The 26,120-nt window shown below is 36.5% G+C and overlaps 1 protein-coding gene and 1 pseudogene across 8 annotated transcripts in view; one reads left to right on the forward strand and one right to left on the reverse strand.

Moving 5' to 3' along the window:
* The window catches only part of SCAPER (S-phase cyclin A associated protein in the ER), a 514,000-nt gene that overhangs the window by 384,528 nt on the left and 103,352 nt on the right, over nucleotides 1-26,120 (reverse strand). For 7 of the 8 annotated variants that reach the window (XM_045795116.2, XM_045795115.2, XM_087856756.1 and 4 more), the window contains 2 exons: nucleotides 6,372-6,634; nucleotides 2,441-2,674 (listed from right to left, as the gene is read on the reverse strand). In XM_045795116.2, coding sequence (XP_045651072.2) covers nucleotides 2,441-2,674; nucleotides 6,372-6,634 — 497 coding nt within the window. The remainder of the gene's footprint in view (nucleotides 1-2,440; nucleotides 2,675-6,371; nucleotides 6,635-26,120) is intronic. The other variant, XM_087856754.1, reaches the window with a different exon arrangement.
* On the forward strand, nucleotides 20,994-21,259 carry LOC148107583 (copper transport protein ATOX1 pseudogene; annotated as a pseudogene).

Consider the following 26,120-nt stretch of genomic DNA (forward strand, 5'->3'; position numbering starts at 1 on the left):
CAGTATGTTCATTTCTTGACAAATTTTAACAATTTGTATATTTTAGATACCTGAAGTTTACTGAAAATCAATTATATCTCAACAGAGGTATTAAAATATGCAAACGCTTGAGCCCCAACTTGTAACGGAATTGGTCTGGAGTGGAAATGGGCACTGATACCTTTATTAATGCTTTCCCTTCCCTTCCCCCCTTCCACCTCCCATCTTGATAATCTGCCCGACCAAAACACAAAAGATTGCCCCTGGGGAACAGAACCGGGAAAGTGGAGGGGGCGGTTTAGATGAGAGACTAATTCTTTGCATTATAAACCTTTTCTCCCCTGGAATATCATACAAACTGTTGTTGGTGTGCAACAAAGACCTTACAACTTAAGAACAATTTAAAAATCCGAATATTAAAGTTGAATATATATAACTTTGCAGAAAGTAAGTTCTTACATGAGCCTATTTGCTCTCCTAATTTTATCTTCCCCAGAGTACATTTCTATTTAGTCTCTGAAGACCTGAAAAGATTTTAATGTAGTAGCAGAGCTTATGGATGAAATAATGATTCAATTATCCATATACAACTTCTACTATTTTCACACTGTGAAATTCAAATAAATATCTACATATATCATTATTTTTTTAATTTCCAAATTTTCAATAAAATGTGAAATTTTAGTAAATCTAAAAATATACATCCATTGTAGCTAGGTTTTATACTGGCACATATTTATAATAGTGGCAAAAGTTGACCTTAAACAGAAAGGTTCTAACAGACATTTTTTACCAAAATTTCTGTTCATTAAGAGAACTGCAGAATTTTTACCTTTAACCAGCTACATGCCGATACTGTATTAAGAAAGAAAAGAAAACAGTTCTCTCATCACTGCAGCAATTCTCTATAATCCCCCACTGAGAACCTAAACAAAGAGGTACATATCTAGAGCAAGCCAAAGACATCTCTGCCATGACAAATCCAAAAACAAAATTTTTTAAAATCTTAGTTTAGTTAAAATTCCTCAAGAATATACTTACATTCATATTTAAAGCAGAATACATAAAGTATGTAAATCTGAACCTTAAAATAATCAAGAGCTTTAGTATTCTACCACAAGCTTATTTACATATGTGATCAAAATAAAATGGATGAAAGAAGAATTTTTAAATACTTATTTAACGCTTATTTAAGTATGGGATCTTTTTCCTCTTTTGAAATTTGATTCTCACAGAGTCAGTTCACAAAATAAATAATTTAATATGATTTCTAGCTATGAAAATAAAAAATATAAAAATGATAAATTTCTATCCCATACATTAAGTCTAGTATTTATATGACCACAATTATATTCAACATTTAAAAACAGTCACACTGAAAGAGCCAAGTTAAAAAACAATTTGCTCTTTATTCCTTATTTTAAAAATTTAAATGTTTTTATTACTATAGCCCTTATTTTTCTCTTAACCCTTATCAAGTTTCATCTATATCTAATGTTATTATGTCTATAAAATGTATAATTTGGTCTAATACCACCTGTTGATAACATCTTTTTTTTTTAAGATTTTAAAAAATTTATTTGAGAGAGAGAGAGAGCATGAGAGGGGGGAGGGTCAGAGGGAGAAGCAGACTCCATGCTGAACAGGGAGCCCAATGTGGAACGCGATCCTGGGACTCCAGGATCATGACCTGAGCCGAAGGCAGTTGCTTAACTAACTGAGCCACCCAGGTGCCCTGTTGATAGCATCTTTCAGCATGATGAGGCAATAAGTTTTGAAGAAAACTATAGTATATAGTGGCTACTTAAAAAATAAAATTTTAATAATTTTTCTCAACAACTCTTTATATGTACCTATTTTTTTAAAAAGTTACTTTTAAACTAGAATGACCCATTCTGGATTACTCTCAGGTCAAGTATCTTAATACTAAAGTGGGAAACAGAAAGACATGAGGACAAATAAGTAGTCATCCAAAAACATAAACCTGTAATTCCAAATCAACACATTTTTAAATGTTCTGCAACAGGAATGGTAAATAAATTTCATCTTAAAGACCAACTCCAAGCAAATGATAGAGGCTATCTAACATACTAACAAGAGAATTTTTAAAAGTCCAGTAGGCAGCATTTCCCATCCATCAGAGTGCTAGATGTTGCATGGAAGACTTTATTGTTACTGGTTTAGTTTCTTAATGCCAGACTAAAGAACATTTGATCAAATCACAAATTGAATGATTTTAGCAATAATTATTTAATTTAGACAGTCTCATTTTCCTCCTCTACAAAACAAGAATAATCTTAACTATATCAAAATGTTGCTATAAGAATAAAATGTTAAAATGAAATAATATATATAAAATGCTTTATAAAGTGTAAAATAATACACAACACAATTTATTATTATTATTAGGGTTTATACCCTTCTAATATATTTACTCAGAATTCTGATAAGTTGTTCTTACCAAGTTAGCAGCACTCACATTTGAAATATCTGAAGGGTCCATTTCACTTTCTATCCCTGCTTTCTCTGCCAAAAATATGTCATTTGCTCGCAAAGGAGGTGTGTCAGCTTGCTGATTAATTGAAACACACTCTGTATCAATGTGAACAGCAGGTATTTCAGAAGTTCGCACAGAACTGTCTTGTAAAGTACTACTGTCAGAGTTCTTGACATCATCCAATGCACTCACTGTGAACTAACAAAACACATTTACAGAATTAATCAGAGATAATAAAAAATACTCACAAACTACTCCATTCTAGAAAAACTGATCATACTAAACCTATCAACTAAAGCAATAGTTGACTGGCTGATAGACAACTCATTCATCTTTTTTGTACGTCTCAAGTTAAAAAAAAAAAAATTAAGCAGTCACAAATTTTATCTGCACACCTACTATGTATAGGGCACTATCTGAAACGCTTTATGAAATTAAACTATATTGTAATTACATTTTATTTTAGTAGGCTGATTCTTGATGAGTACTTTACGTAGCTCACAAAAGAAATTCTAGACTTTGTCCTACATTCAAATAACTAAAGGTCTTTACATGGTTTTTCCGATGGTTTATCCAATGGTTTTTCCAATGATATTAGAAATTCTATTTCTAAATTCTAATAGAATTTCTAATATCAAATGAAGGCACTTTTCACCAAAATATACACCACCTTGAGGGCATTTTATTCAAAACGACACTTGCTCTCTTTAAATAACATTAACAAACCTTAAAGTATCTTTCATGTAAAACCACATGGTACACAATACCAATTCTCAGATCTAAAAGAGAAATATACCATAAAAAATACAGTGTATCATGTAATTCCTATCTAGATTTCCATATCCTCCCCAATGCCCTTTAGGAATATTTAACACACAACTAACAGAAATAGGAAAACTAAGTCAAATAAAATACTGTCTGAGGCCAAATACATATACATTTTTTCAACTTTCCAATTTAGTAAATAGAAACAAGTTTTTATTTTCACATTACAATGGAGTACAGAAAGAACACTGCTGTGTTTTCCAATTATATTCAGAGTAATGAGCTCCAAGTAGAACTAAAATCTAAAATTATGAATTAAAACCCATTCACATCACTATTTAAATAAACATTAGATAAATAGTGCACTGGCTATAAAACTCCCAGTTTGATTAATTATTTATATAAATATTAAACTTTGTCAAGTCTTATAAACTACTTTAAAAATTTTACTATTGGTCAAAACTTAAGTGTCTCAAAGTGTTGATTTTAGTGTATTATTTAAGCTATATCACATTGTTTATATTACTATCGACATTATCTATACATTAGTCACCATAGTTTATAATCTTCTTGGCAATATTTATATTAGCATTACTGATGTTTACAATATAGTCAACCCTGTTTATTAAAAAATCAGTATCATTTATACAACAAAATCAAAGCTAAACTATAAAGTAATGTTGAAAAAATATATAAATATGCTAATTCTATTTTTAGGAGGACAGTGGAAAAAACAAATGTTATCCATTGGCTTGGACACCAATAGCAACGAACTTTTTATATTGAAATATTTTAGCAATACTTTAATTACTCAAAAACTGTATGTATGGATTATTCCTAAATTCCCAAAATCATGTAAGTTTATTCATTACACAAAACCAATGTAATTATTATATTGTTAAATTTTATAGCTAAAATATATGTTAGCAAAAATGCTAGGTGTCAGTGTTAAGTGATTTTTTTTTCTGTTGTCTTTGTTGTTATTGTTGGTTTTCCTCTTTCTTTTCTTTACTGGACAAAATGATAAGATGGAAAAATTCACAAGAAAAGAAAGAACAGTACTCACTGCCAGGGATTTAATCAATACGGATATAAGTAAGATGTCTGAACTAGAATTTAAAACAACGATTATAAAGATACTGGCTTCGCTTGAAAAAAAGCATAGAAGACACTAGAGAACCCCTTACTGTAGAGATAAAAGAACTAAAATCCAGTCAGGCCAAAATTCAAAATGCTATTACCAAGATGCAGTCCCAAGTACAGGCCATAAAAATTAGGATGAATGAAGCTGAACTATATGTTAAGTGATATAAAAGATTTCTTGGGCCACCTGGGTGGCTCAGAAGGTTAAATGTCTGACTCTTGATCTCAGTTCAGGTGATGATCTCAGGATCATGAGCTCAAGCCCTATGTAGGGCTCTGCACTCAGCAGGGAGTCAGCCTGAGATTCTCTCCTTCTCCCTCTGCCCCTCCCCCCCACTCACACAGGCTCGCTCTAATAAATAAATAAATCTTAAAAAAAAAAGAAAAAAAGAAAACCAAATTTTAAAAAGAGAGAGAGATTTCTTCCTCCGGTTTAACATTAAAAGGTTTCTTAAAAGTATATCCAACAAAAGTACTGATTGTGTCCTATGTGTTTAGGATTCTGCTCCACAATGTGGGAAATTAAAAGGCAACATAAGATACTGCTCACAAGGAGCTGCCAATCTCACATGGGCACATAGACATTGAAGAGTTGCAGAACATCAGGAACAATGTACAATTAAGAGCCATTATCACCATTAAGAAGAAAAACATGGAAGTTGAGTACAGTTTCCAACAAAAATAAATATCCTAAAGGTAAAGAGAGAAAACTTTAAAAAGCAGACACTAGTCTAAACAGAAATATTTTAATTATTTTACAACTTTTCTACTTAGCCCCTGGTGTCATATCAAAGAATATCTCTTATATTTCATTTTATGTAAAATTATACTAATTGAACATGAATCTTTATGTAAACAAACACCTGAAAAATTGATTCCTTCATCAAATAAATAAAATAAATTTCAAATGGACTAACAGCAGAAATACTGAGAATATCAGCTTTAAAGAACTGTATTAAATATTAGCAAATTATTCTACACTTGAATTGCAGGACGTAAAAGGAGAGCAAGTCCTTAAGGATCCTTATTTTCATCACCATTTTTTTTTTTAAGATTTTATTTATTTATTTGACAGAGAGAGAGACAGCCAGCGAGAGAGGGAACACAAGCAGGGGGAGTGGGAGAGGAAGAAGCAGGCTCCCAGTGGAGGAGGGAGCCCGACGCGGGACTCGATTCCAGGACCCTGGGATCATGCCCTGAACCAAAGGCAGACACTTACCGACTGAGCCAGCCAGGTGCCCCTCATCACCATTTTTAATAACACTCCAAATGAAGCAGTAGGATATCACTTAAAACAAGTCATCAACAAACTTGGGCAAATTAATATCATACACCTTTAGAAGCCCTCTAAGGGCAATCGCTTTATTTCTGTCAAAAATGGATAAGCTAACTTGGGTAATGAATTAACTGAAATACATTCTACAAAAAGAGAAATGCAATATACTCTTCAAAATCATGAACAGTGAAAGACAAACTGAAAAACTGTCCCAGGTGAAAGATGTTAAAAAAAAAAAAAAAAAAGCTAAATACAATGTGTGATTCCAGATTGGATCCTGGCTCAGGGAAAAAATTCTATAAGGAAATTACTGGGACATGAATATGAATTATAGATTAGATGAAAACACTATATAGATGCCAAATTCCCTCATTTTACAATTAAAATGGTTAAGTAAGAGTTTCTTTATTCCTTGGAGGTACATGCTATAATATTTAAAGGTGAATGGTTATGATGTTTGCATATTACTCTCAAATGTTTAGCATGCAATGTGTTTGTGATGCATCGATATAGAGAGAAAAGAAAAAAATGAGGCAAATGTTAATCTGTGAATCTAGGTAAAGGGTACAGGAGGGTTCATTGTTCACTCATGCAACTTTTCTGGAAATCTGAAATATTTCACAATAAAAAGTTAAATAAGAAAATAAGGCATTCCAGCATAGACATATCCTTTATAAAAAGGCAGTAAAAGAGATTTTCAGAATGTACTACCTGGGTCCTTTCAGCAAGAGGATGGTCACAAGAGTGTAAGGCGTCTTTGGACCGAGACTCTATAGTATTAGAAGGTCCATCTCCAGCAAATTCACTTTTCTGTATGCTTTCATCAGGTAAAAGATGTATGTTTTCTTTATCACTGTCATCCTTTGACCTTAATGTTTCTGTTGCTACTGAAACTTTTGTCATCACCGCTGTTGATCGTGAACGAACAGGCCTTCCTCTTTGAACAGTCTCCCATCCTTCCGCATCTTTCCGTTCTGTGCAATTGAGGAAAGGAAATAAATCAAGATTTCTTTAGATGATATTTTCAAAAATCTATAAAATAAAAACATTTCCAATCTAATTCCCATTAAATGTAACTAATATACGAGCATGACACTAATTATCATGCAAGGCACAGTGTGTGTATGTACATGTGTAATGTCTAATACAACCACACTGTGAGTAGGTATAATTTTCCCTATTTTACAAATGACAAAACTGAGATTCAGATTAAGACTGACATAAGGCCAGAGAGTCAGAAAGTAATAATAAACATTTATATGGTGTATACTATATGCTAACACTGTTCCAAGTGTTTTACACAGAATAATTCTTAGTCTTCACAACAACCCTGTAATACTAGTACTATCATCCCAAATTTATCATTGATAAAATCTATCATTTGTCATTTCATTTACCCCATCTGTCATTCAAAAAATGAGACAAAGAGAGATTAAGTAATTTCCCAAGGTCGCACACCCAGAAAAGGTAAAGCCAAGATGCAAGTCCAGGCAAACTGGTTCTGGTGTCCATGTCCCAATGGCTACATTAAAAATTGCCTCTCTATCTTTCAGAATCCAAACACAGGCCTACCTCCAAAGTCCAAGTTCTTTTCTCTATCCTAGTACATTTGACTTAAAAAAAAAACTATTAAGACTATAGACTGTTAACTGAAGGAACCCTAGAGGATCTAATCCAGTATTTCACCAAATATACAAGGAAACTGAGGACCTGTGCCCAAAGTTCACACAGCAAAATAGCCTAATATAAATAAGAATCTTTCACTGAAATGTTTCAAAATGTCACAGCCTGAGATATATATGTTTATAGCGATGTATACAGCTACAATTTTTAAATCTTATTGGCTAATTGTAGTCTTTCAAAATTAATATGAAGACTTCCAGTTGTGGCCAAGGTGGAGTAGCCCACCTTCACCTCCACGTCCTCCTCCTTACAAGAGAAAGCCCTCGACAAAACACACAAAATAAACTTAGGAAGATTTTAAGAGACAGAAAGAAGTAGGAGGACTGCCAAGAGACCCTGAGACTTAAAAAGCAGCACAGCAGTGACTTCTCTAGGTTTCCTTATTATACTCCAGACAGAATGCTATACAAGCCTCCAACCCAGGACCAAGAGCCAGAAACAAAATAGGCATGAGCAAAACCTGTTTTGCCAAGCCAAAGGACAGGGAAAAGAATAGCCTAACAAAACAGAAAATCTTTTTGAAAATATTCACTCTTTTCCAGCCGAAGATCAGTGGAAACCCTGTGCCTATGGTTTCAATAAGGTAAGCAGGGAGCTGAAACTCCACTGCCAACTAACAGAAGCTGATAGTGGTCCAATTCCCCCACCAAAGTAGTGTCAGCAAAGGTGAATGGTGAGCTGAACTTCCACCTCCAACTGGCATTGACAGGACTAAATAAGACAGCAGGAACTGGAGTTGTTCATCACTCCATTTTCCCCCAACCCTACTGTCAGTGTGGCCCAGTGGGAAGATGAACCATACCGACTGAGCAGCAATGAGACTGAATGAGGCAGTACGAGTCAGAACTAGTAGACAGTGGTCCTCCCTACCCCCAGGGTCAGCGGGGCCCAATGGAGAGCACAGCCTCCACTTCCATTCAGCATCAAAGGCAGAGTGTGAAATAGAAACTACTCAACATTCTGTTCTCCCCCTCGACCAGTATCAGCAGGTCCCAGTAGAAAGCTGAGCTTCCACCCAACCAACATTAACGCAGCAAAATGAAGTGCTGGAAGGCAGATTTACTTGGCACTTGGATCTCACTTCCCCTTGCCATGGTACCAACAGGGCAAAGCAGGGAGCTAAGATTCCACCACACCCTACAGCAACAAGATGGTGGTGTGAGTTGTTCTCCCTTCACTTTGCCTCTACCTGGTTCAGTGGGGTCCAAAGAAGAGACAAGCTTATACCACCAGGAGGAGCCAAGGAGATGGTAAAAGGTAGTGCCCCAATTTTGCTGGGGAAGTGTCACTAGGAACAAGAACAGAGTCTCAGGGACCTGTGGGCCAATAATAAAAGAGGTAACATGTCATCAGAGTCCCAGAAGGAGAGGAAAGAGACTGTAAAACTAAAGAAATATTTGAAGAAAGAATGGCTGAAAACTAGCCAAACTTAGTGAAAGACATAAAACTACAGATTCAAGAAATTAGGAAACATATCCCCCCAGTCCAGGCTAAGACGCATCATAATTAAACCACTAGGGAAAAAAAAGAAAAGAAAAATTATTGAAAGCAGCCACAGGGAAAAATATATTATCCACAGAGCAACATAAATTCTAATGACAGCAGATTTCTCATCTGAAACATTGCTGACTAGGAGGAAGTGACACATTTTTCAGGGACTGAAAGAACTATCAATTGCAAATTCTATATTCAGTGAAAATATTCCTCAAGAATGAAGAGGTAAATAAAGGCATTCTCAGATGAAGGAAAAACTGAAAGAATGTATCAGTAGTAAACCTGATTTCTTGAATCATGTTTGAAAGTAAAACAAAAAATTAAAACACCATTTGATGTAGGAAACAATATAATTAAGACAATTATACAAAGAAGTAGAGAGAGTAAAGGTAAACAATTAGAAGGTTTCTGCATTTCATCACGGTGGTAAACATCAAAGCCAGTAAAGTACGGTAACTTACATATGTACAATGTAATACCTAAGGCAACAAGTATAAAAAAAAAACTGTACAAATCAATATACTCCAAAACATTATAAATAGACAACATGGAATCATAAAAAAATGGTCAAGTTACCCATAAAAAAGTAAAAAAAGGGAAACAGTGGAAACAGAGAAAACAGAAAAATAAAAGGACATGCCTATATCCTACCCTAACATACCATCTGAATAGTCTCACAATTATTTTGGACACTGAATCTGTACTTTAAAAGCTCCCCCCGCACCCGCCCAAATCTCCAGTCCCAGAAGGTTTCTCTGGCAAATTCTACAGAACACTTTTAAAAGGATTAACATGAATTTTACACAAACTATTCCAGAAAATAGAAGAGGAGAAAATACTTCCCAAGTTATAAGGCCAGTTTTACCTTGATACAAAAACACATAAAGACAGTAAATAAAAATAAATCTAAATAACAATATTTCTCATGAATTTAAATGTAAAAATCATCAACAAATATCAGCATATCAAATCTAGCAACATATAAAAAGAATTACAAACTATGATCAAGTGGAATTAATTTCAGGTATGCAAACCCAGTTCAACCTTCAAAAAAATCAATGCAATCCACTACTGTCAACAGACTAAACAAGGAAAATCATATGATCTTATCAACTGATACAGAAAAAGTATTTCACAAAATCCAATACCCATTCAAGAGAAAAACTCATTAAACTATAATATAGGGGAACTTACTCAACTTGATAAGAAGTATCTACAAAAAACCTACAGCTAGGGGTGCCTGGGTGGCTCAGTCCATTAGGCATCTGCCTTCGGCTCAGGTAATGATCTCAGGGTCCTGGTATTGAGCCTCTTGCTCAGTGGGAGTTTGCTTCTCCCCCTCTCTCTGCCATTAGCCCCCGCTCGTGCTCTCTCTCTCTCTCTCAAATGAATAAATAAAATCTTTAAAAAAAAATACAGCAAAGGAAGAAATAAAACTGTCCCTAATCTCAGATGACATGATTGTCTACATAGAAAATTGCAGGGAATACACATAAAAATTCCAGAATTATTACATAAATTCAGTAAAGTTGTAAGATATAGGTCAATGCACAAGTCCATTGCATTTGCATATAACAGTGAACATGTGGAAACTGAAATTAAAACAATTTACTATTACACTGGGGCACCTGGGTGGCTCACTCAGTTAAGCATCTCCTTCGGCTCAGGTCATGATCCCAGGATCCTGGGATCCAGCCCTGTATCTGGCTCCCTACTCATTGGGCAATCCCCTTTTCTCTCTCCCTCTATCCCTCCCCCCAATTTTTGTGCTCCTTCTCTCTCTCTCAAATAAATAAATCATTTAAAAAAATTTATAATTCACTGAAGAAAATGAAATATTTAGTAACAAATCCAACCAAAAAAAGGTACAATATGTGTATCCTAAAAATTACTAAAGACTGATTTAAAAAAAGACCTAATAAATGGAGAGACATACCATGTTCATTAGAAAATAAATGATTAGAAAATTCAGCTTAGTAAAAATGTTGGTTCCCTCTAAAATGATCAATAGCTGTAACGTAATTTCTATCAAAATCCCAGCAACATTTTTTAGATATTAGAGAAGCTTATTCTAAACTTTATATAGATAAACACAAACTAAAATAACTAAAACAATTTTTAAAGAGAAGAATAAAACAAAAGGAATCACTTTACTCAATATTAAGGCTTACCACAGAGCAAGAGTAATCAAGACAGTACAGGATGGGATAAGGAGTTAAGATGGCGGAGGAGTAGGGGACCCCTTTTTCAGCCGGTCCCCTGAGTCGAGCTGGATAGGTACCAGAACAGCCTAAATAACCACGGAATCAGCCTGAGACGCAGGATGATGCATCTGAATCTCTACAAATGAACATCTCCAGCGCTGAGTATTGAGGTACGAAGAGGGGAGCTGTAAACCGTGCACAGATATCGGAAGATAAACGGAAGGGGGAGGGAGCCGCCGCGTTTGGGCGCCGGGAAGCGGCAGCCACCTGCACAGGGGAGCGGGCGGGGCTCACAGAGGGCACCCGAGAGAGAGCGGACTGAGACCGGTGAGCCATGAACGCGCGCGCCACCAGGCATCTCCCGGAACTCCGGAATCCCGGTGTGCTCACGGGATCCAGACTGAGACCGGGAACTCCCGGAGCGCGCGCAGGGCGGCTGGCGGCTGGCGGGCCACCTGCACGGGGGGAGCGGGCGGACTCGCGGTCGGCACCCGCGAAACAGCAGACTGAGACCCTGAACCGGGTGTGCGCGCCACCAGGCTTCTCAGGAAACTCCGGAATCGAGGTGTGCTCACCGGGCATTGACTGAGACTGGGAGACCCGGGAGCGCGTGGGGCGGCAGGCGGCTGGCGGCATTAGAAACACAAAGGACAGAGACGGGGCGGCCGGTGTCTGACGGCATTAGAAACACAAAGGACAGAGACGCGCCGGCCCTGGAAGTGAGGGCAGGGACGCCGGGTGTGGGGCGCACATCCCGGGACGCTGCAGGGTTGAGCAGCACCAACAGTAAGAGAGTTAAAGTGGCCAGAACATCAGTGGAGAACGGGCCGCAATCCCTCTGTTCTGCGACAATGCAGCCTCTGCTGCTCTGACTCTCAGAAGAGGCATAGCCGGCCACCAGGGAAAGCCGCCAGAGAACAAAAGCCTGGAAATACCGGCTCAGAGAGTGCCCATCCCCATCCTCCCTCGCAGGGGACACGGAGACTCTACCCAAACAGGGCTGCCTGAGTATCGGCGCGGCAGGCCCCTCCCCCAGAACACAGAAGGCAGGCTGAAAAATCAAGAAGCCCACAACCCGGGCGCCTGGGTGGCGCAGTCATGGAGCGCCTGTCTTCGGCTTAGGGCGTGATCCCGGCGTTCCGGAAAGGAGTCCCTCATCGGCTCCTCCGCTGGGAGCCTGCTTCTTCCTCTCCCACTCCCCTGCTTCTGTTCCGTTCTTGCTGTCTATCTCCCTCTCTCAGATAAGTAAATAAATAAAATCTTTAAAGAAGCCCACATCCCTAAGATCCCTATAAAACAAGGGGCACGGCCTGGGACCCAGTCAATAATTTGGGCTCTGGACAACCCCGCAACCTCTCCTCATTAGAATGACAAGAAGGAGAAGCCCCCCCCAGCAAAGAAAAGACAGTGAGTCTGTGGCCTCTGCCACAGAAATAACGGATATGGATGTAACCAAATTATCAGAAATGGAATTCAGAGTAACAATGGTCAAGATAATGAGTAGACTTGAAAAAAATATTAAGGAAAATGTTACTGAGAATATAGAATCCCTAAGGGCGGAAACGAGAGCGAATTTGACAGAAATTAAAAATTCTATGAGCCAAATGCAGGCAAAACTAGAGGCTCTGACGGCCAGGGTCACCAAAGCAGAAGAAAGGGTTAGTGAATTGGAGGATGGGTTAATAGAGGAAAAAATAAAAATAGAAGAGGGTCTTAAAAAAATCCACGCCCACGAATGTTGGCTACGGGAGATTATTGACTCAACGAAACGATCCAATGTTAGAATCATCGGCATCCCCGAGGGGGTGGAGAAAAACAGAGGTCTAGAAGAGATATTTGAACAAATTGTAGATGAAAACTTCCCTAATCTAGCAAGGGAAACAAAAATTCGTGTCCAAGAGGCAGAGAGGACCCCTCCCAAGCTCAACCATGACAGACCTACACCACGTCACGTAATAGCGCAATTCGCAAATATTAGATCCAAGGATACAGTATTGAAAGCTGCCAGGGCAAAGAAATTTCTCACGTACCAAGGCAAAGGCATCAGAATTACGTCAGACCTGTCTACACAGACCTGGAATGAGAGAAAGGGTTGGGGGAGCATTTTTAAAGCTCTTTCAGAGAAAAACATGCAGCCAAGGATCCTTTATCCAGCAAGGCTGTCATTCAGAATTGATGGAGAAATAAAGACATTTCAGAATCGACAGTCACTAGCCAATTTCGTAACCACGAAACCAGCCCTACAGGAGGTATTACGGGGGGTTCTATAAAAGTAAAAAGGCCCCAAGAGTGATACAAAACAGAAAGTCACAGCCAATACAAACAAAGACTTTACTGACAACATGGCAGAATTAAAAGCATATCTCTCAGTACTCAGTCTTAACATTAATGGTTTAAATTCTTGCTTTTAACGCCACAGGGTTGCAGATTGGATAAAAAGAAATGACCCATCCATTTGCTGTCTACAAGAGACTCATTTCGAACCCAAAGATGCATTCAGACTGAGAGTAAGGGGATGGAATACCATCTTTCATGCAAATGGACCTCAAAAGAAAGCTGGGGTAGCAATTCTCATATCAGATAAACTGGATTTTAAACTACAGACTATAGTTAGAGACGCAGAAGGGCACTATATTATTCTTAAAGGAAGTATTCAACAAGTGGATATGACAATTATAAATATATATGCCCCCAACAGGGGAGCAGCAAGATACACAAGTCAACTCTTAACCAGAATAAAGAGACATATAGATAAAAATACATTAATAGTAGGGGACCTCAACACTCCACTCTCAGAAATAGACAGAACACCCTGGCAAAAACTAAGCAAAGAATCAAAGGCTTTGAATGCCATACTCGACGAGTTGGACCTCTTAGATATATATAGAACACTACACCCCAGAACCAAAGAATACTCATTCTTTTCTAATGCCCATGGAACATTTTCAAGAATAGACCATGTTCTGGGACACAAAACAGGTCTCAGCCGATACCAAAAGATTGAAATTATCCCCTGCATATTCTCAGACCACAACGCTCTGAAATTGGAACTCAACCACAAGGAAAAATTGGGAAGAAACTCAAACACTTGGAGACTAAGAACCATCCTGCTCAGGAATGACTCGATAAACCAGGAAATCAAAAATCAAATTAAACAATTTATGGAGACCAATGAGAATGAAAATACAACAGTCCAAAACCTATGGGATACTGCAAAGGCGGTCCTAAGGGGGAAATACATAGCCATCCAAGCCTCACTCAAAAGAATAGAAAAATCTAAAATGCAGTTTTTATATTCTCACCTCAAGAAGCTGGAACAGCAACAGAGGGACAGGCCTAATCCACGCACGAGGAAGCAGTTGACCAAAATTAGAGCTGAAATCAATCAAGCAGAAACCAGAAGTACAGTAGAGCAGATCAACAGGACTAGAAGCTGGTTCTTGGAGAGAATCAATAAAATTGACAGACCACTGGCAAGACTTATCCAAAAGAAAAGAGAAAGGACCCAGATTATTAAAATTATGAATGAAAAAGGAGAGGTCACGATGAACACCATTGAAATTGGAAGAATTATTAGAAATTTTTATCAACAGCTATATGCCAATAAACTAAGCAATCTGGAAGAGATGGAATCCTTCCTGGAAACCTATAAACTACCAAGATTGAAACAGGAAGAAATTGATTTCTTAAACAGGCCAATTAATTATGAAGAAATTGAGTCAGTGATAAACAACCGTCCAAATAACAAAACTCCAGGCCCGGACGGTTTTCCTGGGGAATTCTACCAAACATTCAAAGAAGAAATAATACCTATTCTCCTAAAGCTATTTCAAAAAATAGAAACAGAAGGAAAGCTACCAAACTCATTCTATGAGGCCAATATTACCTTGATCCCCAAACCAGGCAAAGACCCCCTCAAAAAGGAGAATTACAGACCGATTTCCCTAATGAATATGGACGCCAAAATCCTCAACAAGATACTTGCTAATAGAATCCAACAGTTCATTAAAAGGATTATCCACCACGATCAAGTGGGATTCATACCTGGGATGCAAGCATGGTTCAATATTCGCAAATCAATCAGCGTGATACATCATATCAACAAGAAAAGACTCAGGAACCATATGATCCTCTCAATCGATGCCGAAAAAGCATTTGACAAAATACAGCATCCTTTCCTAATTAAAACCCTTCAAAGTGTAGGAATAGAAGGTACATTTCTCAATATCATAAAAGCCATCTATGAAAAGCCTACTGCAAATATTATTCTCAATGGGGAAAAGCTGGAAGCCTTTCCCTTAAGATCAGGAACACGACAAGGATGCCCACTCTCGCCACTATTATTCAACATAGTACTAGAAGTCCTTGCAACAGCAATCAGACAACAAAAAGGGATCAAAGGTATTCAAATCGGCAAAGAAGAAGTCAAAATGTCTCTCTTCGCAGATGACATGATACTCTATATGGAAAACCCAAAAGAAGCCACTCCCAAACTATTAGAAGTTATAGAGCAATTCAGTAACGTGGTGGGATACAAAATCAATGCTCAGAAATCAGTTGCATTTCTGTACACGAATAACGAGAACGAAGAAAGAGAAATTAGAGAATCCATCCCATTTACAATAGCACCAAAAACCATACGTTACCTTGGAATTAACTTAACCAGAGACGTAAAGGACCTTTATTCTAGAAACTATAAATCACTCTTAAAAGACATTGAGGAAGACATAAAAAGATGGAAAGATATTCCATGCTCATGGATCGGAAGAATTAACATAGTTAAAATGTCCATGCTACCCAGAGCAATCTACACTTTCAATGCTATCCCGATCAAAATACCGAGAACGTTTTTCAAAGAACTGGAACAAATAGTCCTTAAATTTGTATGGAACCAGAAAAGGCCCCGAATCGCCAAGGAACTGTTGAAAAGGAAAAACAAAGCTGGGGGCATCACAATGCCGGATTTCGAGCTGTACTACAAAGCTGTGATCACAAAGACAGCATGGTACTGGCACAAAAACAGACACATAGACCAATGGAACAGAATAGAGAGCCCAGAAATGGACCCTCAGCTCTTTGGGCAATTAATATTTGATAAAGCAGGAAAAAACATCCGGTGGGAAAAAGACAGTCTCTTCAATAAATGGTGCTGGGAAAATTGGACAGCTACATGCAAAAGAATGAAACTTGACCACTCTCTCACACCATACACAAAGATAAACTCCAAGTGGTGAAAGACCTCGATGTGAGACAGGAATCCATCAAAATTCTAGAGGAGAACATAGGCAACAACCTCTACGACATTGGCCAAAGCAACCTTTTTCATGATACATCACCAAAGGCAAGAGAAACAAAAGATAAAATGAATTTATGGGACTTCATCAAGATTAAAAGTTTCTGCACAGCCAAGGAAACAGTCAGAAAAACTAAGAGGCAGCCCACGGAATGGGAGAAGGTATTTGCAAATGACACTACAGATAAAGGACTGGTATCCAAGATATACAAAGAACTTCTCAAACTCAATACACGAGAAACAAATAAACAAATCAAAAAATGGGCAGAAGATATGAACAGACACTTTTCCAATGAAGACATACAAATGGCTAACAGACACATGAAAAAATGTTCAAAATCATTAGCCATCAAGGAAATTCAAATCAAAACCACACTGAGATACCACCTTACGCCAGTTAGAATGGCAAAAATAGACAAGGCAAGAGACAACAATTGTTGGAGAGGATGTGGAGAAAGGGGATCCCTCCTACATTGTTGGTGGGAATGCAAGTTGGTACAGCCACTCTGGAAAACAGTGTGGAGGTCCCTTAAAAAGTTAAAAATTGAGCTACCCTATGATCCAGCCATTGCACTACTGGGTGTTTACCCCAAAGATACAGACGTAGTGAAGAGAAGGGCCATATGCACCCCAATGTCCATAGCAGCAATGTCCACAATAGCTAAATCGTGGAAGGAGCCGAGATGCCCTGCAACAGATGACTGGATTAAGAAGTTGTGGTCCATATATACAATGGAATATTACTCAGCAATCAGAAAGAACGAGTTCTCAACATTTGCTACAACATGGACGGCACTGGAGGAGATAATGCTAAGTGAAATAAGTCAAGCAGAGAAAGACAACTATCATATGATTTCTCTCATCTATGGAACATAAGAACTAGAATGATCAGTAGGGGAAGAAAGGGATAAAGAAATGGGGGGGTAATCAGAAGGGGGAATGAAACATGAGAGACTATGGACTATGAGAAACAAACTGAGGGCTACAGAGGGGAAGGGGGTGGGGGAATGGGATAGGTCAGTGATGGGTAGTAAGGAGGGCACATATTGCATGGTGCACTGGGTGTTATACACAACTAATGAATCATCGAGCCTTACATCGAAAACTGGGGATGTACTGTATGGTGACTAACATAATATAATAAAAAATCATTATAAAAAAAAAAAAGTACAGGATGGGTGGAAAAACAAAACACAATGAATGAATGATAAGATCAAAGAACTAGAATACAAAACCCAGAAATACACCCACACAAATATGCCCAACTGATTTTTGACAAAATTTCAAAACAGAGTACCTAACAAATGGTGGTGGAGCAATAAGACATCCATAGGCAAAATATAAACCTCCATCTAAAACTCCCACTTCACCCAAAAATTAACTCAAAACGCGTCACTAATTTAAGATGTAAAACTTTAAAACCTTTAAGAAAAACAAAACAAAACAAAATCTTTCAAATGTATGGCTAGACAATGAGTTCTTACACTTGACACCAAAAGCATGATCCATAAACAGAAGGCCTAATGGACCACATCAAAATTGAAAAATTTCCCCCTGCAACAAACTCTGTGAAGAGAATGAAACAACAAAGGACTAATGTCTAGAATATATAAATAATGCTCAAAATTCAACAGTAATATTACAAACAACACAAGTAGAAAATGGGCAAAAGACGTGAACAAAGATTACACTGAAGGGTATACACAAATGACAAATAAGTACACAAAAGATGTTCAACATCATTAGCCGTTAGAGAAATGCAAATTAAACAATCACAGTGAGATATTACTATATAGCTACCAGAATGGCTAAATAAAATATAGTGAAAATACTAAGGGGAATCCAGGGTTAGACGGGTGTTAAGTAAAGGGTATGAGATTTCTTTTCTTTCCAGTTCTACTGAGATATAATTGACATATAACACCGTATTAGTTTAAGGTACAACATATTGTTTGTTATATGTATTTATCAAGAAATGATTACTGAAATAAGTTTAGTTAATATCTAGCACCTCACCTAGTTACAAATATTATTTCTTGAGATAAGAACTTCTAAGTTTACTCTCTCTATGGATTCTGGGAAACAAACTGAGGGCTTCAGAGGGGAGGGAGGTGAGGGATTGGGATAGGCTGGTGATGGGTATTAAGGAGGGCACATACTGCATGGAGCACTGGGTGTTATACGCAAATAATGAATCATGGAACACTACATCAAAAACTAAGGATGTACTGTATGGTGACTAACATAACATAATAAAAAATATTATAAAAAAAGAAAAAAGGGGGAAAAAGCAACTTTCAAATATATATACACCACATGTTCTTTATCCAAATGTTCTTTATCTCATGGATTAATGGGCACTTAAATTGCTTCTATGTTTTGACTATTGTAAACAATCTTGCTATGAACAATCTTGCTATGAACAAGTAAGTACAGATATCTTTTCAAGGTAGTGTTTTCATTTCTTTTGGATATATACCCAGAGGTGGGATTGCTGGATCATATGGCAGTTCTATTTTGATTTTTTGAGGAAACTCCACACTGTTTTCCATAGTGGCTGTAACAATTTACATTCCCACCAACAACGTACAAAGGTTCTCTCTTCTCCACATTCTCTCCAACATTTGTTATCACACTATTTGATGACAACCATTCTGACAGATGTGAGGTGATATTTCATTGTGGTTTTGATTTCCTTTTCCCTAATGACTCATGATGTTGAGCACCTTTTCAGGTACCTGAGGCCAGTTGGATACCATTTTTCGAAAAATGTCTATTCAGATCCTCTGCCCATTTTTTAATTATATTGCTTGTTTTTGATATAGAGTTGTATGAGTTCGTTATATATTTTGGATATTAACCCCAATCAGATATATGATTTGCAAGTATTTTCTACCATTCTGTAGGATGTCTCTTCAGTTTGTTGGTTTCCTTTGTTATACAGAGCTCTTTAATTTGATGTAGTTATGCTCGCTTTTTGCTTTTGTGGCCTTTACTTTTGGTGTCAAATCCAAAAATTCTATGCCAAAGAGGTATCTTTTTGAGGTGATGAAAATGTTCTATAATTGTGATTATGATAGTACATATGTGTGAATATACTAAAAACAGATGAATTGTATATTTTAAATGGATGAATTATATGGTATATGAATTGTATCTTAACAAAGGTGGTATAAAAATTAATAGAAAAAAATAGGAAAAAGTAGGCTGATTTCTGAGACTTATTTCTGAAAAACTGAAAACTTACTTCACAGCTGAAAACTACATTTTTTATGGGTATCAAGACCATACCACCAAATGAATCACTAAAGGGAAGAAATTTTACCTCAAAGGAAAAAAAAAAAATGCTTACAAAATGCACATCCTTGTAACTGGGAATGTTAACTCACTATCCTATTTTTAAAAATACAACAACTGTGTTAGTACTGTATATTATATTTTAAAATAAAGATAAGACAGACCTGTAATCTTTTATTTCAAAGGTCTGGACTTGGAAATCTCTAAGGGGAAGTATGTTTAAATTTTTGTGCTTTTTAAACTTTATTATGAAGATTTTCAAATACGCTATATAGAAAAAATAGTATGATGAGCCCCATGTTCCAATCATCCAGCTTAAAAATTATCAACATCTAGGGGGCGCCTGGGTAGCGCAGTCGTTAAGCGTCTGCCTTCGGCTCAGGGCGTGATCCTGGCGTTGCGGGATCGAGTCCCACATTGGGCTCCTCGGCTGGGAGCCTGCTTCTTTCTCTCCCTCTCCCCTGCTGTGTTCCTTCTCTCGCTGGCTGTCTCTCTGTCACATAAATAAATAAAATCTTTAAAAAAAAAATTATCAACATCTATTATTTCATCTAGTTCCCCTTCCCTACTCTTTTTCTGAAAGATTTTAAAGCAAATTCTAGACATCATTACCATTTCTCCTGCAGATGTTCTGTATGTGTCTTTAAAGGATTTTTTAAAAAACATAACAATTATGGTAAACAAAATAATATTATACCTCAAATCATACACTATCCAAGTCACGACCAATTTTCATCCATATTTAAATTTCAAAAATTTAGCATGTTATATATCAGTCTTTTTCTTTCAAGATTTTATTTAAATTCAAGTTAGCTAACATATACTATAGTATTAGTTCCAGCAGAATTTAGTGATTCATCACTTGCATATAACACCCAGTGTTCATTACATCAAGTGCCCTCCTTAATGACTACCCATTTACCCCATCCCCCAATTTATCTCCCCCTCCAACAACCCTCAGTTTGTGCCCTATAAAGAGTCTCTTATGGTTTGCCTCCTTCTCAGTTTTCATCTTATTTTATTTTTCTTTCCCTTCCCCTATGTTCATCTGTTTTGTTTCTTAAACTCCACGTATGAGTGAAATCATATGGCAACTGTCTTTCTCCGACTGACTTATTTAGCTTAGCATAATACAATGCTCTCTAGTTCCATCCATGGCATTGCAAATGGCAAGATTTCATTCTTTTTGATGGCTGAGTAATATTCCACCGTGCGTGTGTGTGTGTGTGTGTGTGTGTGTGTGTGTATGTGTGTGCACACACACACCACATCTTCTTTATCCATTCATCAGTCAATGGACATTCGTCTTTTAAATATATATATAAAAGAGGAGTCGCCACCATCACTACCACATCCATCGTCATGCTGAAGCACAAGTTCTCTGAGGATAAGACCTGTGAAGCCTGCTCTAATGCAGTCAGGTGCTCAACAAGCTCAACAAGGAGTTGAGTTTGACACTGACCTACTCAACAAGAAGACTGGCATCAACTCTGAGCACAGTGTGGAGACCGGTGGAGACACTGGGAAAAACAGGCAAGGCTATTTCCTACCTCAGCCCCAAGCAGCAAGGGCCTGGACCTCTGGGCCCAAGACGGACCAAAGGGGACAGGATACTTATCCTCTCCTGACTTCCAGACAGACCTAGAGCCTGGAAGTCCTATTCAGTGATGGGAGCACCTACAGAGACCTTTACTTGCATTGCTCCTTCCTAGCTTCCCTGCAATAAAGTTGAGGCACTTCTGTTGGGGTGGGGGGAGGAGGAATATATATATATACACACACACACATACACACACACACACATATATACACACATATACATATATTTAAATATATATTGCAATACGTATTTAATATATATCTAACATTTAATATATTTTACTTAATTTATATTTAATATTTAATATAATAATACATAATATATATCTTAAAATATAAAAATCAATCTTATAAAAATAATACATAACAAAAGAAAAAAAACAACTAAATTATGAAATTAAGTTTAACAAAAGATTTCAGTTTCCACTTAATTTAACTGGCTCACCCTTTGGAGCAGTATGATTAATAACGTTACTTTTTAAAGGAAAGAAAAACACCCTTCTTTCAAAGTTTTCTTATAGAAAGAAATACTGCTTAACACTTGAACCTAGTCCATAACCAATATGATGGCCAACACAAACACTATCATGTAGTAAAAAGAAAAAGTGAAATAACTGAAGCAAGTCAGAGGAATGTATCAAAACAAACTATAACACAGGTCTCTTAGACACTAAGAAATTAGCTATGAACAAATTACATTTTTAAGGAACCTTCAGTAAAAACTGTATTGAAAAATTATTCCCATAATGAAGAATGCTTGTTGAGAACAGCAAATCATGCAATTAACCTGTCAAGAGAGCTTCTAAATACTTAGAATAATCTTGTAAGTACACAAAACTCAAAAAATTGTATTTCATATCATAATTTTTATGCTCCAGAACTTGTACAATTTTTAAAATTTTACAAATGTCATTAATAAAGTAGCACTAAATTCAAATTAATATAACCAATAATTGAAAAGAAACAGAATAATCCCAACGTAACTGATTTATTACCATTTCTACTTATCACTATATTTAATGCACTAATATTCTGTTTACAATTTATTATTGTTCAAGAGAAAATTTTATAAAATCCTTTGTTAGGTTGTGCTGGCATCATAAAACTAGATCCACTTTTTTATTCTCATTAGCGTTTCTATACGATTAATGTTATTTTTACCTTAAAAGTTTGAAAGAATTCGCAGTGAAGCCATCTTGACCCAGAATTTTCTTTGTGAAAAAATGTTAATTGTACACTCAGATTTTTAAAAAATACTTATTAGGGGCGCCTGGGTGGTTCAGTCGTTAAGTGTCTGCCTTCGGCTCAGGGCATGATCCTGGCATTCTGGGATTGAGCCCTGCATCGGGCTCCTTGCTGGGAGCCTGCTTCTCCCTCTCCCACTCCCCCTGCTTGTGTTCCCTCTCTCGCTGGCTGTCTCTCTGTCAAATATATAAATAAAATCTTAAAAAAAATAAAAATAAAAATAAATTTAAAATATTTAATAAATTCCTTCAAATTTTTCTAATTCCTGCTACGAAAGTTTGGTTACATAGTGTTTTTCAAGAAATTTGTCAATTTCTTCTGTTTCTAAATTTAGTATATAATATTGTTCATAATATCCTCCTATTATCTTCTTAATATCTATGGGATCTCTACTCATGCCCTTATCTCATACCTGGTATTATGTCTTGTCTCCTCTTTTGTCATAATCAGTATTAGAAGCCCATTAATTTTGTTAGCCTATTCAAAGAATTATCTTTTGGCTCTGCTGATTTTCTCAATTCTCACCTGTCTCTTCTCCTTCCTTCTTAAGTTCCTTGTGTTTTAACTGGTTCTTTTCTAATTTCCAGAGATAGGTTTTTTTCTTTTCTAATATATCAAATTGAGGCTAGAAATTTTCCTCAAAGCACAGCATTACCTTAAACCCACAAGATTTTAAATGTTAATTTTCAGTGACTTCCCAATTTGTAATTTTCGTTATCACTTCTTCCCTGACTCATGGGTTATTCAGAAGTATATTCCAAAATTCCAAAAATCTGAGAATTATACGGCTATCTTTTTAAATTGATTTCTAACTTAATTCCACAATGTTCAAGAAGACAAAATCAGTTCAATCACCTAAAATTTTGTGAAATTTGTTTAATGGCTTGGTATGTGTCAATTTTGGTAAATGTTCCATGGGTACTTGGATATATATTTGGACTTAAGTTACTACCATAACAAAGTACCCCATATTAAAATTAACCCTCTTCATGCCAAACACAACTATAAAAGCTAGACTGTCTAAAGGCATTGGAAACCAACCAAGATAGGCAAGATTTGAGGAACTACAATTCCTGAGCAAAGGGAAGGATAACATAAGATCCGAATTCACCCTAGAATTTTTCCCTGAAGACATTTCAAATTCACAATGCAGAGGAAGTGAGTCCTAGCAGAAATCAGCAGTCCTGTCTGGCTGAAACAAATACTGGAGTTCAATGAGTCTAAAATAACTGAGACTTCAGGGGAAAAAATCTTGAAGAGGCAGGAACTGCATAACTTCCCTAAGGAGTCTGACAACTACTAAGCTTTCCACATATATGGCAAGACTCCATGATACCCAGCAAAAAGCAGCAGCTGGGATGCTAATGAGCTAAGCAGATATTATATCAACTGTAGAGTGCTAAGGAATTCAAGAATGTAATAGTCTTGGCAAAAACCCCAGATTTTCAGTTAAGACCCAAAAGGAATAAGGACAAAACTGAAACACATCAACTTTAATAAAACCTCAAACCAAATATTAAAGGATTAAGGTAAACTACCTTAACTCTATCTTTTTGCCAGAAGAAAAGCAGCAATATTTTTTAAAGGAGCCTCTATAATTTTAAATACACCATGTTAAACATTCAATTAAATATTACAAGGCATGCTAAAAACAAACAAAGAAACAAACCAACAGGGTCAAATACCAGAGAACTCCCCAAAAATGTTTTTAAAGTAACAAATCCACAGGTAGTTCAGATATTTTAATTTTCAGACACGGACTTTTCAAAATAACTATTACTAACATATTTAAGAAAAGATGGGTTAAACATACAGAATAGGGGATCAGTGGACTAGAAGACATGTCAGTAAAATGTTCCCAGGTTGAAGGATCAAAAGAAAAAAAAATGGAAAAAAGGAAGCATATTTGTTAGAGTACATTATATCAGGTTCATTAATCACATTGTTTAAATATTTTATATCGTGATTTTTGTTTACTTGTACTATCAGTGTTGAGACAGTTATGTTAGAATTTCATAGTATGAGTATAGATTTTTCCATTTTTCCTTTCAATTATGTCAGTTTTTGCTTTATATGCTTTAAAGATCTGTTATACACATATAAATTAAAAATTATTTTCCAATTCTGTTAAAATACTCCTTTAATAATTAAAAAATATTTCTTTTTAAAATGTTTCTTGGCTACTATTTTGTCTGGTAATAAAGCAACACCATCTTTGATTTGAACAGGACATGTATAGAATATCTTTTCCCATCTTCTTCTATTGACTTTTCTAGGTTTTAAATTGAAGATATATCACTTTAACATGAATACACTTTTTAATGCAATTATAATTTTAAACATTTAATATTGAGACCATTTGCCTTTAATTTTAAGGACTTCAAAAAAAAAGAAAGCTGGGAGAGGAATCCTTATATCAGACAAACTAGAATTTAAACCAAAGACTGTAAGAAGACATGAAGAAAGACACTATATCATAATAAAAGGGTCTATCCAACAAGAAGATCTAACAATTGTAAATATTTATGCCCCTTATATTGGGAGCAGCCAATTATATAAACCAATTAATAACAAAATTAAAGAAACACATTGATAATAAAACAATAATAGTAGGGGACATTAACACCCCACTCACAGCAATGGACACATGATCTAAGCAGAACATCAATACTGACTGACACACTGGACTAGATGGACCTCACAAATATATTCAGAGCATTCCATCCTAAAGCAACAAAATACACATTCTTCTTGAGTGCACATGGAACATTCTCCAGAACAGATCACCTACTGGGTCACAAATCCGGTCTCAACTGGTACCAAAAACTGGGATTACTCCCTTAATATTTTCAGACCACAATTCTTTACAACTTGAACCAAATCATTAGAGAAAGTTTGGAAGGAACACAAATACATGGAGGTTAAAGAACATCCTTGAATGTTCTTTACGAATGGATCAACCAGGAAATTAAAGAATTAAAAAAATTCGGGGCGCCTGGGTGGCACAGCGGTTAAGCGTCTGCCTTCGGCTCAGGGCGTGATCCCGGCATTCTGGGATCGAGCCCCACATCAGGCTCCTCCGCTATGAGCCTGCTTCTTCCTCTCCCACTCCCCCTGCTTGTGTTCCCTCTCTCGCTGGCTGTCTCTATCTCTGTCGAATGAAAAAATAAATAAAATCTTTAAAAAAAAAAGAATTAAAAAAATTCATAGAAGCAAATGAAAATGAAAACACAACTGTTCAGAACCTTGGGGATACAGCAAAGGCAGTCCTAAGAGGAAAGTATAGAGCAGTACAAGCCTTTCTCAAGAAACAAGACTCAAATACACAAGCTAACCTTACACCTAAAGGAGCTGGAAAAAGAACAGCAAATAAAGCCTAAACCCAGCAGATGGAGAGAAATAATAAAGATTAGAGCAGAAATCAATGAAATAGAAATTAAAAATAACAGTGGAACAGATCAACAAAACTAGGAGCTGTTCCTATGAAAGAATAAACAAGATTGATAAATCCCTAGCCAGACTTATCAAAAAGAAAAGAGAAAGGACCCAAATAAATCATGAATGAAAGAGGAGAGGTCACAACCATCACTGAATACAAACAATTATAAGAACATATTATGAGCAACTATATGCCAACAAATTAGG

This window comes from Ursus americanus, chromosome 28, assembly GCF_024610735.1.
Source record: "Ursus americanus isolate L20-20 chromosome 28, mUrsAme1.1.p, whole genome shotgun sequence".
In the NCBI taxonomy this organism is placed as follows: Eukaryota; Metazoa; Chordata; class Mammalia; order Carnivora; family Ursidae; genus Ursus; species Ursus americanus.